Source organism: Panthera onca, chromosome B3 (assembly GCF_046562875.1).
Source record: "Panthera onca isolate mPanOnc1 chromosome B3, mPanOnc1 haplotype 2, whole genome shotgun sequence".
Classification (NCBI taxonomy): domain Eukaryota; kingdom Metazoa; phylum Chordata; class Mammalia; order Carnivora; family Felidae; genus Panthera; species Panthera onca.
Window position 1 is genome coordinate 39,344,675 of NC_138344.1, and position 13,076 is coordinate 39,357,750.

Here is a 13,076-nt window from a genome sequence, read left to right on the forward strand (position 1 = left end):
TGTGGGTTGTCTCTACACTTTCTTTATGGTATCCTTCGAAGCTGAAAAGTTTTTAATTTCGATCAAGTCTGATTTGTCTATTTTTTCTTCGGTTGCTTGTGTTTTGGCATCGTCTCTAAGAAAGCTTTTACTAATCCCAAGTCATGAGGATTTACACCTAAGTTTTTGTCTAAGGGTTTTATACATTCAGCCTTTATATTTCGATCTTTGATCTGTTTTGACTTAATTTTTGTATATGGTCAAGGAAGGGATCCAGCCTCAATATTTTGCTTATGGATATCCAATTGTCCTAGCACCATCCGTTGAGGAGATCATTCTTTCCCCATTTTCAAAAATTAGTAGGTCATAGACATATGGGTTTATTTCTGGACTTGCAACTTCTATTTTATTTGTCAACATGTCTGTCTTTGTGCCAGTACGCAGTTTTCAATACTGTAGCGTTGTATTAAGTTTTTACATTGGAAGTGTGAATCTACCAGCTTTGTTCTTTTTAAAGATTCTTTTGGCCATTCTGGGTCCCTTGAATTTCCATATGAATTTTAGGACCAGCTCATCAGTTTTTGCAAAGATTGGGGCTCTTTTTAAAAGATGAGTATTTGTGTGTGTGCATATATATATACATATACACACACACACACACACACACATATATATTTACATTTATATATTTCTCTTTTACATGTATATGTAGTTTACATTTTTTAAAAGGAACCCAAATATTTGCAGAAGTTGACATTATATACATTATATAATATGTATTATATATACAAAAGGAGAATATATAAGTGTAAAGGTATCTACATAAGATATAGATATAGATATATCCATATACACATGGGACAAAAGAGGAACAACACTTTAAAGGTAGAAAAATAAGATGCCCACTGAAAAACTGAAAGAAAAAGGCCAAAGGAAAGCTACAGGTAGCTCTAATAATGTCTTCAAAATAGATGAAAAGTTTATAAGGAATGAAGATTAGCTTTATTGTTTTCATTACTCAGTTGCAAAAAAGGCATGAGTTTAACTTACAATCTTTGAGTTAAAATTGGGAAGGGGGTGCCTGGGTGGCTAAGTCAGTTAAGCATCTGACTTCGGCCCAGGTCGTGATCTCATGGTTTGTGGGTTCGAGCCCTACATCAGGCTCTGCGCCGAGATTGGGGAGCCTACTTGGGATTTTCTCTCTCTTCCCCTCCCCCGCCTGTGCTTTCTCTCTTTCTCTCAAAGTAAATAAATAAACTTCAAAAAATAAAAACAGAGAAGATATCAACATCCCTACTGATGTTACCAGTAGGGGCTATAAAAGTTTCATCTCCTATTATATTAAGTCTGAAAGGGGATAGTCATGTTTACTAATGCCTAAGGGGAGATAGAATGAATTGGAATTGGAAGAGCTCCTGAAATTTCTTCCACTTTAAAAATTCTGTCACTTAATGTTTGATATCAAAAAGTTATACTAAAAATCAATTTTTGGGCGCCTGAGTGGCTCACTGAGTTAAGTGGCTGACTCTTGATCTCAGCTCAGGTCATGATCTCGGGGTCATGGTTCAAACTCCATGTTGGACTCCATGCTGGGCATGAAGCCTACCTAAAAAAAAAAAAATAATTTTGGTTCTATTAATTCATGAATGAATTACAGTAATTTTAAGTTGGTTTCAGAACAGCTACTATATTGCTTCTTCTAAAGCTTATATATTTAGTAAATGGCTTGGGAAAGTAAGCCAGCTGTTAGATCTTCTTTTCAAAAGATTAGGTAATTTGCTCCTATGATCACTGATCATCATCACAATTCTAACTTGTGAATAAAATGAAGGGAATGTTGCAGATTCTCGTTAAGGTGTTGAAGTTTCCTAGTTTAGAGGTGAGGACTTTTCCAAGCACATGAAGGATTCTCCAATAGTGAAGAACTTAAACTGGAATGTAAATTAACCATCCTTTTTTTTTTTAATTTTTAAAAATTTATTTTGAGAAGGGGGGAGGGGCAGAGAGAGAGGGAGAGAGAATCCCAATCAGGCTCCATACCCAGAGCAGAGCCCAACTTGGGACTCAGTCTCATGAACCATGAGATCATGACCTGATCTGAAACCAAGAGTCAAACACTTAACCCACTGAGCCACCCAGACACCCCAAATTAACCACCCTTACAAACTATCCTAACTTGTTGTCATTGGGGAGGATAGAGCATCATTTTTAACAGCCTTTGAAAAGCTTAGTTTAGTTAGACAAGAAAAGTTCCTAACAATTTAAAAATCAAAAGTAGTAATGCAAGTACTGGATTTAACAACACAATACCTGATTAAAGAAAATTGTTATCAAATATATATTCCATATCTTTAAAAAATTTGAGGTGATGGTAGTTTGTTGGTGGTGGTTTGTGTTATATTTAGATTTCTTATTTTCAGTTGAGCAGCTGTTTTCCAGTTCTGTCAAGATCCTGTGAGTTAGATTATTTTTAATGTTTATTTATTTTTGCAAGAGAGAGAGAAAGAGATTAGGGGAGGGGCAGAGAGAGAGGGAGACATGGTATCTGAAGCAGGCTCCAGGCTCTGAGCTGTCAGCACAGAGCCCCATGTGGGGCTTGAACCCACGAGCAGTGAGATCATGATCTGTGCTAAAGATAGATGCTTAGCCCACTGAGCCCCCCAGGTGCCCATGTGAGTTAGATTTTTCAATGTTGTAGCCTCTCTGATTAGTGCAAGGCTCAGAGAGGTTAAATATCTGCCCAAGAGAATACAGCTAGTAGCCAGTAGTAGAAATTTGAATTGAAGTGTGTTTAATTTCTCTCTGTTATAGTACCTTTTTTTTTTAAAGATTAAAGAAAACAAAACAGAAAAGCAAGATCAAAAGGGAGAGAGGGAAGAATAAGCATTTAAGCTAACATTAGGATAAACATAGTTGCTATAATTCTAACTATCAAATCTAACTCCAAATTTTCAAAATAGAATGTTCAGAGAAAAATTTCTTTAAGTTTGCAGATGGTCATGACATAAAGGGAAATTAAAAATTATATTACAGTGAAATAATTTGACCAGTTTTTGGCACTTAATTTTATTTGAATTATGGGATTTTATAAAAGGAAATACTGACTGATGTTGAGGATATTGCCTGTTACAACAGTTTTTATAGCAAATGCAGACACACACTTAGTGTAGTAGAGCTTTAAATTTTCATTGGCTCATGCCAAGTACAAATCAGTGAATTCTCTGAGGGAATAGACTGATGTTACTCCAGTATGACATTTTCCTTGTATCCCCAAGTACTTTTTAGAAGACTTAAGGAACAGATGCCTGGCCTGCCCTTTAATAAAATCCTACCATTTTACCACAATAAAGAAAAAGAAGAAGGAAAAAAAGCCTATGTCTTTCACCCATCCTTTCGATTAAAGGTGGATTTGAGGTTATTTTCTCTTTTGAAAACCTAAAACTGTCTCTTAAACCTGAGGGAAGCGTTGGAAGTAAAAGTGTGTAAGCAGGTTCTATACTGTCTGGCAAGGAGCCTTTTGTAAAACTATAACTTTGGCTAAAACCAAGTTGCTTTTTCTAAAAAAGATGCTTGGTTTTAGAGACAAAAATAAACACATCTGTTAAATGGAGTGCCACAGCAGGTGCGTCTGCACTTAATCCTTGCCTTTCTGTGGTTTATGCCAACAAACCTAAGAGGTAATCTGACTTTTCCTTACATTATTTTAATTTTGGGCAGGGAAACCATTACCCTTTAGTTTTACACGGGATGGTTCAATTCAGACTTGCTGTAAGATTGGAATATCTGTTACGTTTAAGGATCAGTTGATGATACCTGAAAATATTACCTATCCTATTTGAAGATGTTTTGCATTTGTGTAGTTATTTATGTATTTTTGTTTTAGGGTTTTATACGACTGGAAAGAAAGATTGAAACAAGGGTGTGAAATTATTCAGAGTACTCCATATGGACGCCCTGCAAATATTAGTGGCAGTACCTCATCACAAAAAATTTATATCACTTACCGAAGAGCCTCTGAAAACATGACTCAGAATACGTTGGCTGTCACAGACATATGTATTATCGTACCCAGTAAAGGAGAAAGCCCACCACACACATTTTGCAAAGTCGACAAGAATCTCAATAACAGTATGGTAAGTGACTTGTTTTGTACTGGTAAAATTAGCCACTGATGAAAAGAACATGATTTAAAATCTTTGAAAAACAGCAGAGCATAATAACTGAATTAAAAAATATGTTTTTAAAGATAGTGGATCTTTCCTTTTTGGGAAAATAGTTGTACTTTGAAAAGGAACTGTGCAAAAAGCAATTTGGCTTTTTTTTTTTCTTCCAATTTAAAGATTATTTTTCCCCTTACTGGAAAAGTAATACACTAGCCAAGGTTAACCCCTTCAGTTGTGCGCTAGATCCCACATACTTACGTATTTGAGGACATGGCTTCAGCAATGTTTCTACTTTTTAGGAATCATTGGTCTTTCTCTATTGCATTATTTACTCCAGCACGCAAAGCCTACTGCAATATTTCCCATCTTTACAAAACTTCTTGACTCGTATGTTTGCCTCTGTCTATTGCCTCATTTCATTGTTCTCCTTTACAGTAAAACATCTCAAAAGACGTGACATATTCTGTCCCCTTCCTCACTTTGACTCTCTCTAGCTTAGGCTTTTGTCTCTACCATTCCACCAATATTGCTCTTGCTGTTGAATTCAGTGGTTTTAATTTGCAATTTTTCAGTAGGTTTTGACATAGCTGATCACTTCTTTCTTGAAACAGTGGCAGGAAGGTAAGATGGATTCTCTTCCTGAGTACTCTGTAGCTCTTTCCTCCTACCTTACCCATCATTCCGCTTCTGCCTTTGCTAACTCCTTCCCTTTGCCCTAATCTCTATATGATGCAGTGAAAATTGTACTCTTCTAGTTACTCAGGCTAAAAACCTTGAAGTAATCCTTAACCTTTCTCTTCTACTTTTCATCCAGTTCTTCTGTAAATTCTGTTGACTCCAATTTCAGAACATATCTTGAACTTGACCAATACTCAGCCTCTCCATTGCTACAACTCTGGTCCAAGCCATAATCCCCTTTTAACAGGATGGTTGCAATAGTATTCTAATTTAGGAGACAGGCAAATTTTCATTTAAAGGGCTAAATAATAAGTTTTGTGGGTCATATACAGTCTCTGTCACATATTCTTTTTTTTAAACCCCTAAAAATTAAAAACTAGTCTTAGCTCAGGTGTACAAAAACAGGCCTTGGGTCAAATGCAAGCCATTGTGTGCCAGATCCCTGGTCTAACTGATCAAGGCTTCTACTTCTTCCTACAGCCTATTCATCATGTAGCAGCAAGAGCGATCCTTGTAAAACATAAATTGGATCCTATTCACTCCTCTGCTTACAACCCTTAATGGCTTCCCATCTCACTCTTAGTCAAAGTCCTTTCAGTAGCCTTAAGGCTATGCATGATCTGTAATTGTCTTTGTTCTTTTATTGCTGTTTTAAATTTTAAAAAGAAATGTGTGCCACCCCCCAAAACATTGAGAGGGGGAGCAAATTGTAGGCCTATGAAGTGAAAGTTCTTGTTCTTACTTTCATCTTTTGTAATCCCTTTCCAGGATTACCAATTACTGATTTGGCTTGTGTCCTTTCAGGCCTTTTGTCCTTTCAGATATGTGTGCAATATACATAATGTGAATGAATTCATCCTTTATTTTTCAAAAATTGGAACTTTCTATATATTCTGATAGAAGCTTTTTTCCACTATCCACCTTCATGAGTTAATAGAACTCTCTATTTAATTCTTATAATAATTATATACTATTCCAGAAAATAAGAATAAAAAGTAATGATTACAAGTTATTTCCAGTTCTTCCCATTATTAGTGATGCTGCTTTGATCAAGCCTGTACCTTTTTCTTTGTGTATTTTTTGGAGTGTCTCTGGAAGAATAAATAATTATAAGTGGAATTGATGGGTCCCTGGGTATGCTGTACATTTTGAAAAGTGTTGACACATTGCTCTGAAAGGGTTGTGGCACTTTCATTAAGAATTCCCTTTCCTGAGGTACCTGGGTGGCTTAGTCAGTTAAGCGTCTGACTTTGGCTCAGGTCATGATCTCACGGTTCATGGGTTCGAGCCCCGCATTGGGCTCTGTGCTGACAGCTCAGAGCCTGGAGCCTACTTCAGATTCTGTGTGTGTGTCTCTCTCTCCCCTCCCCCCACTCACACTCTGTCTCTTTCTCTCACAAAAATAAACAAACATAAAAAAAAAAAAGAGAGAATTCCCTTTCCCTTGGGGTGCTTGGCTGGCTCAGTTAGAACATGTGACTCTTGGTCTCAGGGTCATGAGTTCAAGCCCCATGTTAGGCATGGAGCCTACTTTAAAAAAATGGTTGTTATCAATCGCTTTTTAATTATTGACTAATAAAGCAAGAAATCATTCTAATTTTAATTTGCATTCATTTCATTACTGTGGAGGTTGAGCATATTTTAATATATAACTGCATTGAATGGCATAATATTACTGCATTAAATGGATTTTGCCACAATGTATTTATTTCATCTTCTATTGTAAGACATTTAGATTCAATTTATTTATATTATAAGCAAAGCTGTTATGAACATAATCACAACTAAATTTTCCATAGAATAATTTACATTTATTGAGCTCTTATGTGCTATTCACTATTCTGAGTATTTCATATCCATTAATTCAGTTAATTCACAACCCCCTGGGTAGTGTTTCCCACCCACATTTTACAGAGAAGGAAATTTGAGAGTTAAAAATGTTGTTTGCCCCAAGGTCATTCATACCTTCAGTAAGCAGGTGAACCAAGATTCGGACCCAAACTATAGAACTCTAGAACCAAACTCTTAAACACTATATGGCATTGCTAAATTATTCCCTTATGATATGTCCTGAAATTTGTAGATCAAAGCTTTACTTTTAAGATTTTTATCCAGAAAGGCTTAACCAATTATAATCCTACCAACAAAATATGAAAGTTGGGTTTTTTAAATATAACTTTGTAAATAATTGGATTTTTAATCACAAATTTTCAAACTTAATTTCTTAATTATCCCAAAACAGATATGTACATTGTCCTGTTATAACTATGTAAATGAATACTTTGCTGAGATTTAAGATATTTTTTAAATGTTTATTTATTTATTTTGAGTGAGAGAGAGTGAGTGCGTGTGAGCCGGGTAGGGATAGAGAGAGAGAGGGAGAAAAGAAAAGAGAGAATCCCAAGCAGTCTCCTCAGTGTCAGCATAGAGCCCAACGCGGGGCTCAATCGCATGAACAGTGAGATCATGACCTGAGCCAAAATCAAGAGTCAGACACTTAACCTACTGAGCCACTCAGGTCCTCCAATATTTAAGATTGTATACATACTTATTAAGTTTTTATTATGGGAAGTTGATTTTTTTTAATTATTATTCTCTTTTCTGTTAAGCTAGCAACATGAGAAACACTGAAGGTTTAGATAAAGCTAGAAGAGGAAGAACTGGGGTGTATTGATCTGTGACTGGATATAGTACAGATTTTGAGACCCTGAAAAATATTTTTAACTCCCTCAGTAAGACAGTAAAATAGATTGGTGTTATAGTGGTTAAGGTCAATATAGCCGAGTGGTTCAGAGCACAGACTGGAGCCAGAGTGTCTGGCTGTGAATCCTAATTCTGACACTGGCTCTGTGACTTTGGGCAAGTAACTTTGTCTCTCTATGCATCGATTTCACAATGGTAAAATGAGGATGATAATAGCATCTAAGTTATTGTGATGATTAAATGAATTTACAACTGTGTCCCAGTACACATGGGATGTGTGAAAGCACTAAATGTGTATTATCTGTATCTTTCAATTCTTTAAGAAAATTTTCTTTAAGAAAAACCTGCAACTTTAGGTAGTATCAGTATCTGTTTAAAATTTTTATTTTTTTTCAACGTTTATTTTATTTTTTGGGACAGAGAGAGACAGAGCATGAACGGGGGAGGGGCAGAGAGAGAGGGAGACACAGAATCCGAAACAGGCTCCAGGCTCCGAGCCATCAGCCCAGAGCCCGACGTGGGGCTCGAACTCACGGACCGCGAGATCGTGACCTGGCTGAAGTCGGACGCTTAACCGACTACGCCACCCAGGCGCCCCTCTGTTTAAAATTTTTAAGGCGCCCCTCTGTTTAAAATTTTTAAGGCGCCCCTCTGTTTAAAATTTTTAAGGCGCCCCTCTGTTTAAAATTTTTAAGGCGCCCCTCTGTTTAAAATTTTTAAGGCGCCCCTCTGTTTAAAATTTTTAAGGCGCCCCTCTGTTTAAAATTTTTAAGGCGCCCCTCTGTTTAAAATTTTTAAGGGGCGCCTGGGTGGCGTAGTCGGTTAAGCGTCCGACTTCAGCCAGGTCACGATCTCGCGGTCCCTGAGTTCGAGCCCCGCGTCGGGCTCTGGGCTGATGGCTCGGAGCCTGGAGCCTGTTTCGGATTCTGTGTCTCCCTCTCTCTCTGTCCCTCCCCCGTTCATGCTCTGTCTCTCTCTGTCCCAAAAATAAATAAAAAAACGTTGAAAAAAAAAATTAAAAAAAAAAAATAAAATAAAATAAAATAAAATTTTTAAATAGGTAATTCAAAAAATAGATATTGACATGATCCAAATTGTATCAAAAAAGAATAGTCTGCAGCAGTGTTACCTCTAATTAGATGACCATTTTTTTTTTCTTGTCAACAGCCATTCACACACAAAATGCCCTGTCCTTTTGTGCCATCCTTCCATATTATTTTGATTTGGTGATAACATGTGATAGTTGGAGAGATTATGATGGAAAAAAAAGATCATGGTAGCAAACAGTTTTACAAGCCTTATGTGGTACTGATAGTGATGTCAAGAAGAGTTTTGTTTTTTTTTTTTTTTAATTTTTAAAGCTTATTTATTTATTTTGAGGGAGAGAGAGAAAGCATGAGCAGGGAAAGGGCAGAGAAAGAGGGAGAGAGAGAAAATGCCAGGCAGGTTCCATGTCAGCACAGGGCTCGAACCCATGAAATGTGAGATCATGACCTGAGCCAAAGTCTGATGCTCAATTGACTGAGCCACCCAGGCACCCCGTAAGAAGGGTTTTTAAGCTTTTATGACACAATGTCCTGCTTAATATCATTTCAGATTTGGGTTGGAATTTTAGCAAGATTATGCAGGCTCACAGGTAACTTGCCATTTTCCCATTGGTGAATTTTCCATTTATTTTGTGGATTTGTTGGGTTTTGACACAAAGTAAATTGATAATGTCATCAGAACCGTTTCTAGGTTTTATTAGTTAATCAGGGTGCTCAAGGTAGACTTACTGCATTGAAACTGAACCCAGAGATAGGAATTTTCTATGTTTTCTTATCCTGAAACATTGGTCCCAATGTTGTCAGCATTTATTCTCTACTAAAAGAAGGAAGAGGAATGTAACACAGTGTGAACAGAAATGGACTCCACCTAAGCTAGTGGATTTGAAATCCAGATATGTGATTAGACAGGTTCCTTGATTCTTTGTGCCTCAGTTTCCTCGTCCACGATATAGGGATAAAGTTGTACTTTATTTTTATGAAGATTAAATGAATTAATATTTTTAACTAACTTAGGATACTGTCTGGTACACAGAGAGTGCTATATAAATATTAGCTATAAATTTGGTTAACTCTGCTTCATCAGTCCCTTTTATGTGTACTTAATGTCTGGGGAAAAGCTTTTGTTTCCTTTTTTCAATTGAGATACAATTGACATTCAGCAAGGAAGAGCTTTTTAAATTTAATTTAATTTTTTAAATGTTTATTTTGAGAGAGAGAGGGAGAGAGGCAGGCAGAGAGAGCAAGAAAATCGCAAGCAGGCTCTGCACCCTCAGCACAGAGCCTGACACAGGGCTCCATCTCATGAATCGTGAGATCATGACCTGAGCCAAGATCATGACCTGAGCTGAAATCAAGAATCAGACGCTTAATCGACTGAACCACCCAGGCACCCCAAAGAAGAGCTTTTTAAATTTTATTTTTGCCCAGTACTTAAGCTCCTCCTAAAATTTTTAAGAAATATTACCGGAATAAAATCCCTTAAATGTTTATTTTCTTATCCATACATGTATCGGTCCTGAGTATAGGGAAACTTGCCTGATCTTAGCAGTTGATGTCTTTTTTTTAAGTAGTGGGTTGTGTTTATTTTTGTTACCAATCTTTGTTTCCATCGACTGTAAGGTAGTAAAAGCAAATTTTGTTCTTTGAAGCAGATGTACAGGGACTTCTAACTCAGAAAATTTTAAATAAACATCCAATATAGAAGACTTATGTTCATATCTGTCTAATGTATATGTAAAGAATTAGGAAGTGGTAGGGATTAAATTAATGATGTGTTGATAATACCCAGCAATAGTTACGTAGCTGACTCTTTTTTGAAGGTTAGGTAGCTTGAACAAAAGTCATCTATCAGGTTTCTAAACCAGGGAAAAAAACAAAAGACCAAGGTAATGGACGTGAGATGTGTGGTGAATCTTTCCTCAAATTCCTACCTGATATTTTGTACCAGGCTTATAGCTTTGGCCTCAAAAAGAATCTTCCCCACCCTCCCATTAAGCTTGTGGAAAGACTTTGCAAGAACTATTTGTTTTCAAGTTTTGGACTGTAAGACTTAAATGATTTAGACTTTGACTGACTTACAATGGAAGCATATTTTAGAGCCAGAAAAGATCTTAAACTGCTCATGTGGTTTAAAACTGCTAGTCTGGATGCTTTGATTCACACAGCTAATTTCTGGCAAATTTGTGACCATCTCCTCACTTTTTGACTCATCGAGAGTATTTTTTTTAAATATTCTATCCAAATGGCTTTTGTTTTACAACCATTTAAGAATGTTCATATTTGAGGGGAGCCTGGATGGTTCAGTCAGTTGAGCGTCCAACTTCAGCTCGGATCACGATCTCATAGTTTGTGAGTTCAAGCCCCATATCAGGCTGTCAGCACAGAGCCTGTTTCAAATCCTGTGTCCTCTTCTCTCTCTGCTCCTCCCCTGCTCACTCTCTCTCTCTCTCAAAAATAAATAAACATTAAAAAAAAAAAAGAATGTCCATTAAAAAAAAAAAAAGATTTATCAGGATTGTTTAGAAAAGTAGAGTTAGTAACTAAGCAAGTAATTAAATCATGTACCTATTTCCTAAAAAAAAAAAAAAAAAAAAAAAAAAGACATTTGAAAGTGTGTACCACAAATGGGTACTGAATTTATAAATTAAACTTTTATTTTATTATTACTATCTTTATTTTTTATAGAGAGAGAGCAAGTACAAGCAGAGGGGAGGGGCAGAGGGAGGCTAAGCAGGTTCCATGCTGTCAGCACAGAGCCTGATGCCATGCTCAGTCTCACGAACTGTGAGATCATGACCTGAGCTGAAATCAAGAGTCAGTCACCCAACCAACTGAGCCACCCAGGTGCCCCAACTTTACGATATGTTTCTAGTTATTAAGAGACTACTATAATAGGGTGCCTGGGTGCCTCAGTCAGTTTAGTGTCTGACTTCAGCCCAGGTCATGATCTTACAGTTTATGAGTTCGAGCCCTGCGTCAGGCTTGCTGCTGTTAGCACAGAGCCTGCTTGGGATTCTCTGCCCACCGCACCCCCCACCACCTGACGTGCTCTATCTCTCTTTCAAAAATAAATAGCCATTAAAAAGGAATTTTAAAAAGAGACTACTATAACACCCTGTGCTCATCCCCTATATTTAACAAATGTAAACAATTTAACATATTTGCTTCAAATGTTTTAATTTGTAAAAAAAAAAAAAAAAAAAAAAAAAAATTTAAAGGTTTAGCCAAAGCCTCATCTTCCATCCTTTTCTGTCCTCCAGAGTTAACAACTAGCCTGAAGCTAGTGCATTTCATTCACATGTATTTTAAAACTTTCTACTATACATCTATAAATATATATTATTACTTTGTGTACCTTTACATTTCACATAAACGGTGATATACTAAATATATTCTTCTGTGATTTGCTTTTTTTAACTCATTAATATGTTTTTGAAAATTAGTAAAGTTGATACAGATTTTATTTCTTCATCTGAACCAGTGGCAAGCATTTCATTAATAAATGAACCACAGTTTATTTTAATCATTCACCTACTGATAGACACTTGGATTGTTTCCCTTTTGTGGGGAGGATCTATTATGAACAATGATGCAATATGTTGACTCTTCATCTAAAAATTTTTCTTGCTTTCCTAAATATTTTTCATGTGTCTCCAGCAGACCAGTATGTTAAATTGTGCTCACGACATTAAATTATCCTCATTACCGTGTTGGCATTTTGTTTGTATAAATGGTTTAGTATTTGCATCAAAAGAATGGATGTATAAAAGTCAAGTGGATATTATGAATGTAGGCGAACTAGGCTTTTAGTTTCTGAGATGTGTACAAATGTATAAATAAGACTTTCTATTGATAAGTCCCAACTCCAATTCCCAATAAACCAGTTTTTCAAGATAACAAAAAACCCTCAATGATAACCTTTGTGATGATAAGAAGGGAACTATATGACCACTTGAATATGGCAGAAAACAAAAGGAATATTCAAAAATAAAAAACAAGGACTTGGAGATAACAGTAAAAGTTATGGGACTCTGGAGGAAAAGAACCACAGATATCAAAACTAAAAGAGGGTTTTCTGAAGTTTTTCACACACAAGGTTCAGCAAAAAGAAAGAGGAACCATTGTTCTGGAAATGCTTTTAATGTTTAACTTATAGAGTGCCTGGCCGGCTCAGTCAGTAGAGCATGTGACTCTTGATCTAAGGGTGGTGAGTTTGAACCCCAAGTTGGGTGTAGAGATTACTTAAAAATAAAATCCTGGGGTCCCTGGGTGGCTCAGTAGGTTTAAACCTCATTCGGCTCAACTCTTGATTTTGAGTCAGATCATAATCCCAGGGTCATAGGATTGAGCCCCGTTTTGGGCTTTGCACTGATAAGTAAGACAATATACAATATGCCAAGTAGTAGTAAGTGCTGTGGAGGAAGAAGAAAGCAAGAAGGGATGATAGGGAAGACGGGACAGGGTAGAAGGAAGATTGTTATTGCATGTAAGGTGATGAAGGAAGGGC

At 36.6% G+C, this 13,076-nt stretch overlaps 1 protein-coding gene across 8 annotated transcripts in view; it reads left to right on the top strand.

Moving 5' to 3' along the window:
* The window catches only part of DENND4A (DENN domain containing 4A), a 137,598-nt gene that overhangs the window by 39,486 nt on the left and 85,036 nt on the right, over positions 1-13,076 (top strand). For all 8 annotated transcript variants that reach the window (XM_078448741.2, XM_078448743.2, XM_078448746.2 and 5 more), the window contains exon 4: positions 3,863-4,112. In XM_078448741.2, coding sequence (XP_078304867.1) covers positions 3,863-4,112 — 250 coding nt within the window. The remainder of the gene's footprint in view (positions 1-3,862; positions 4,113-13,076) is intronic.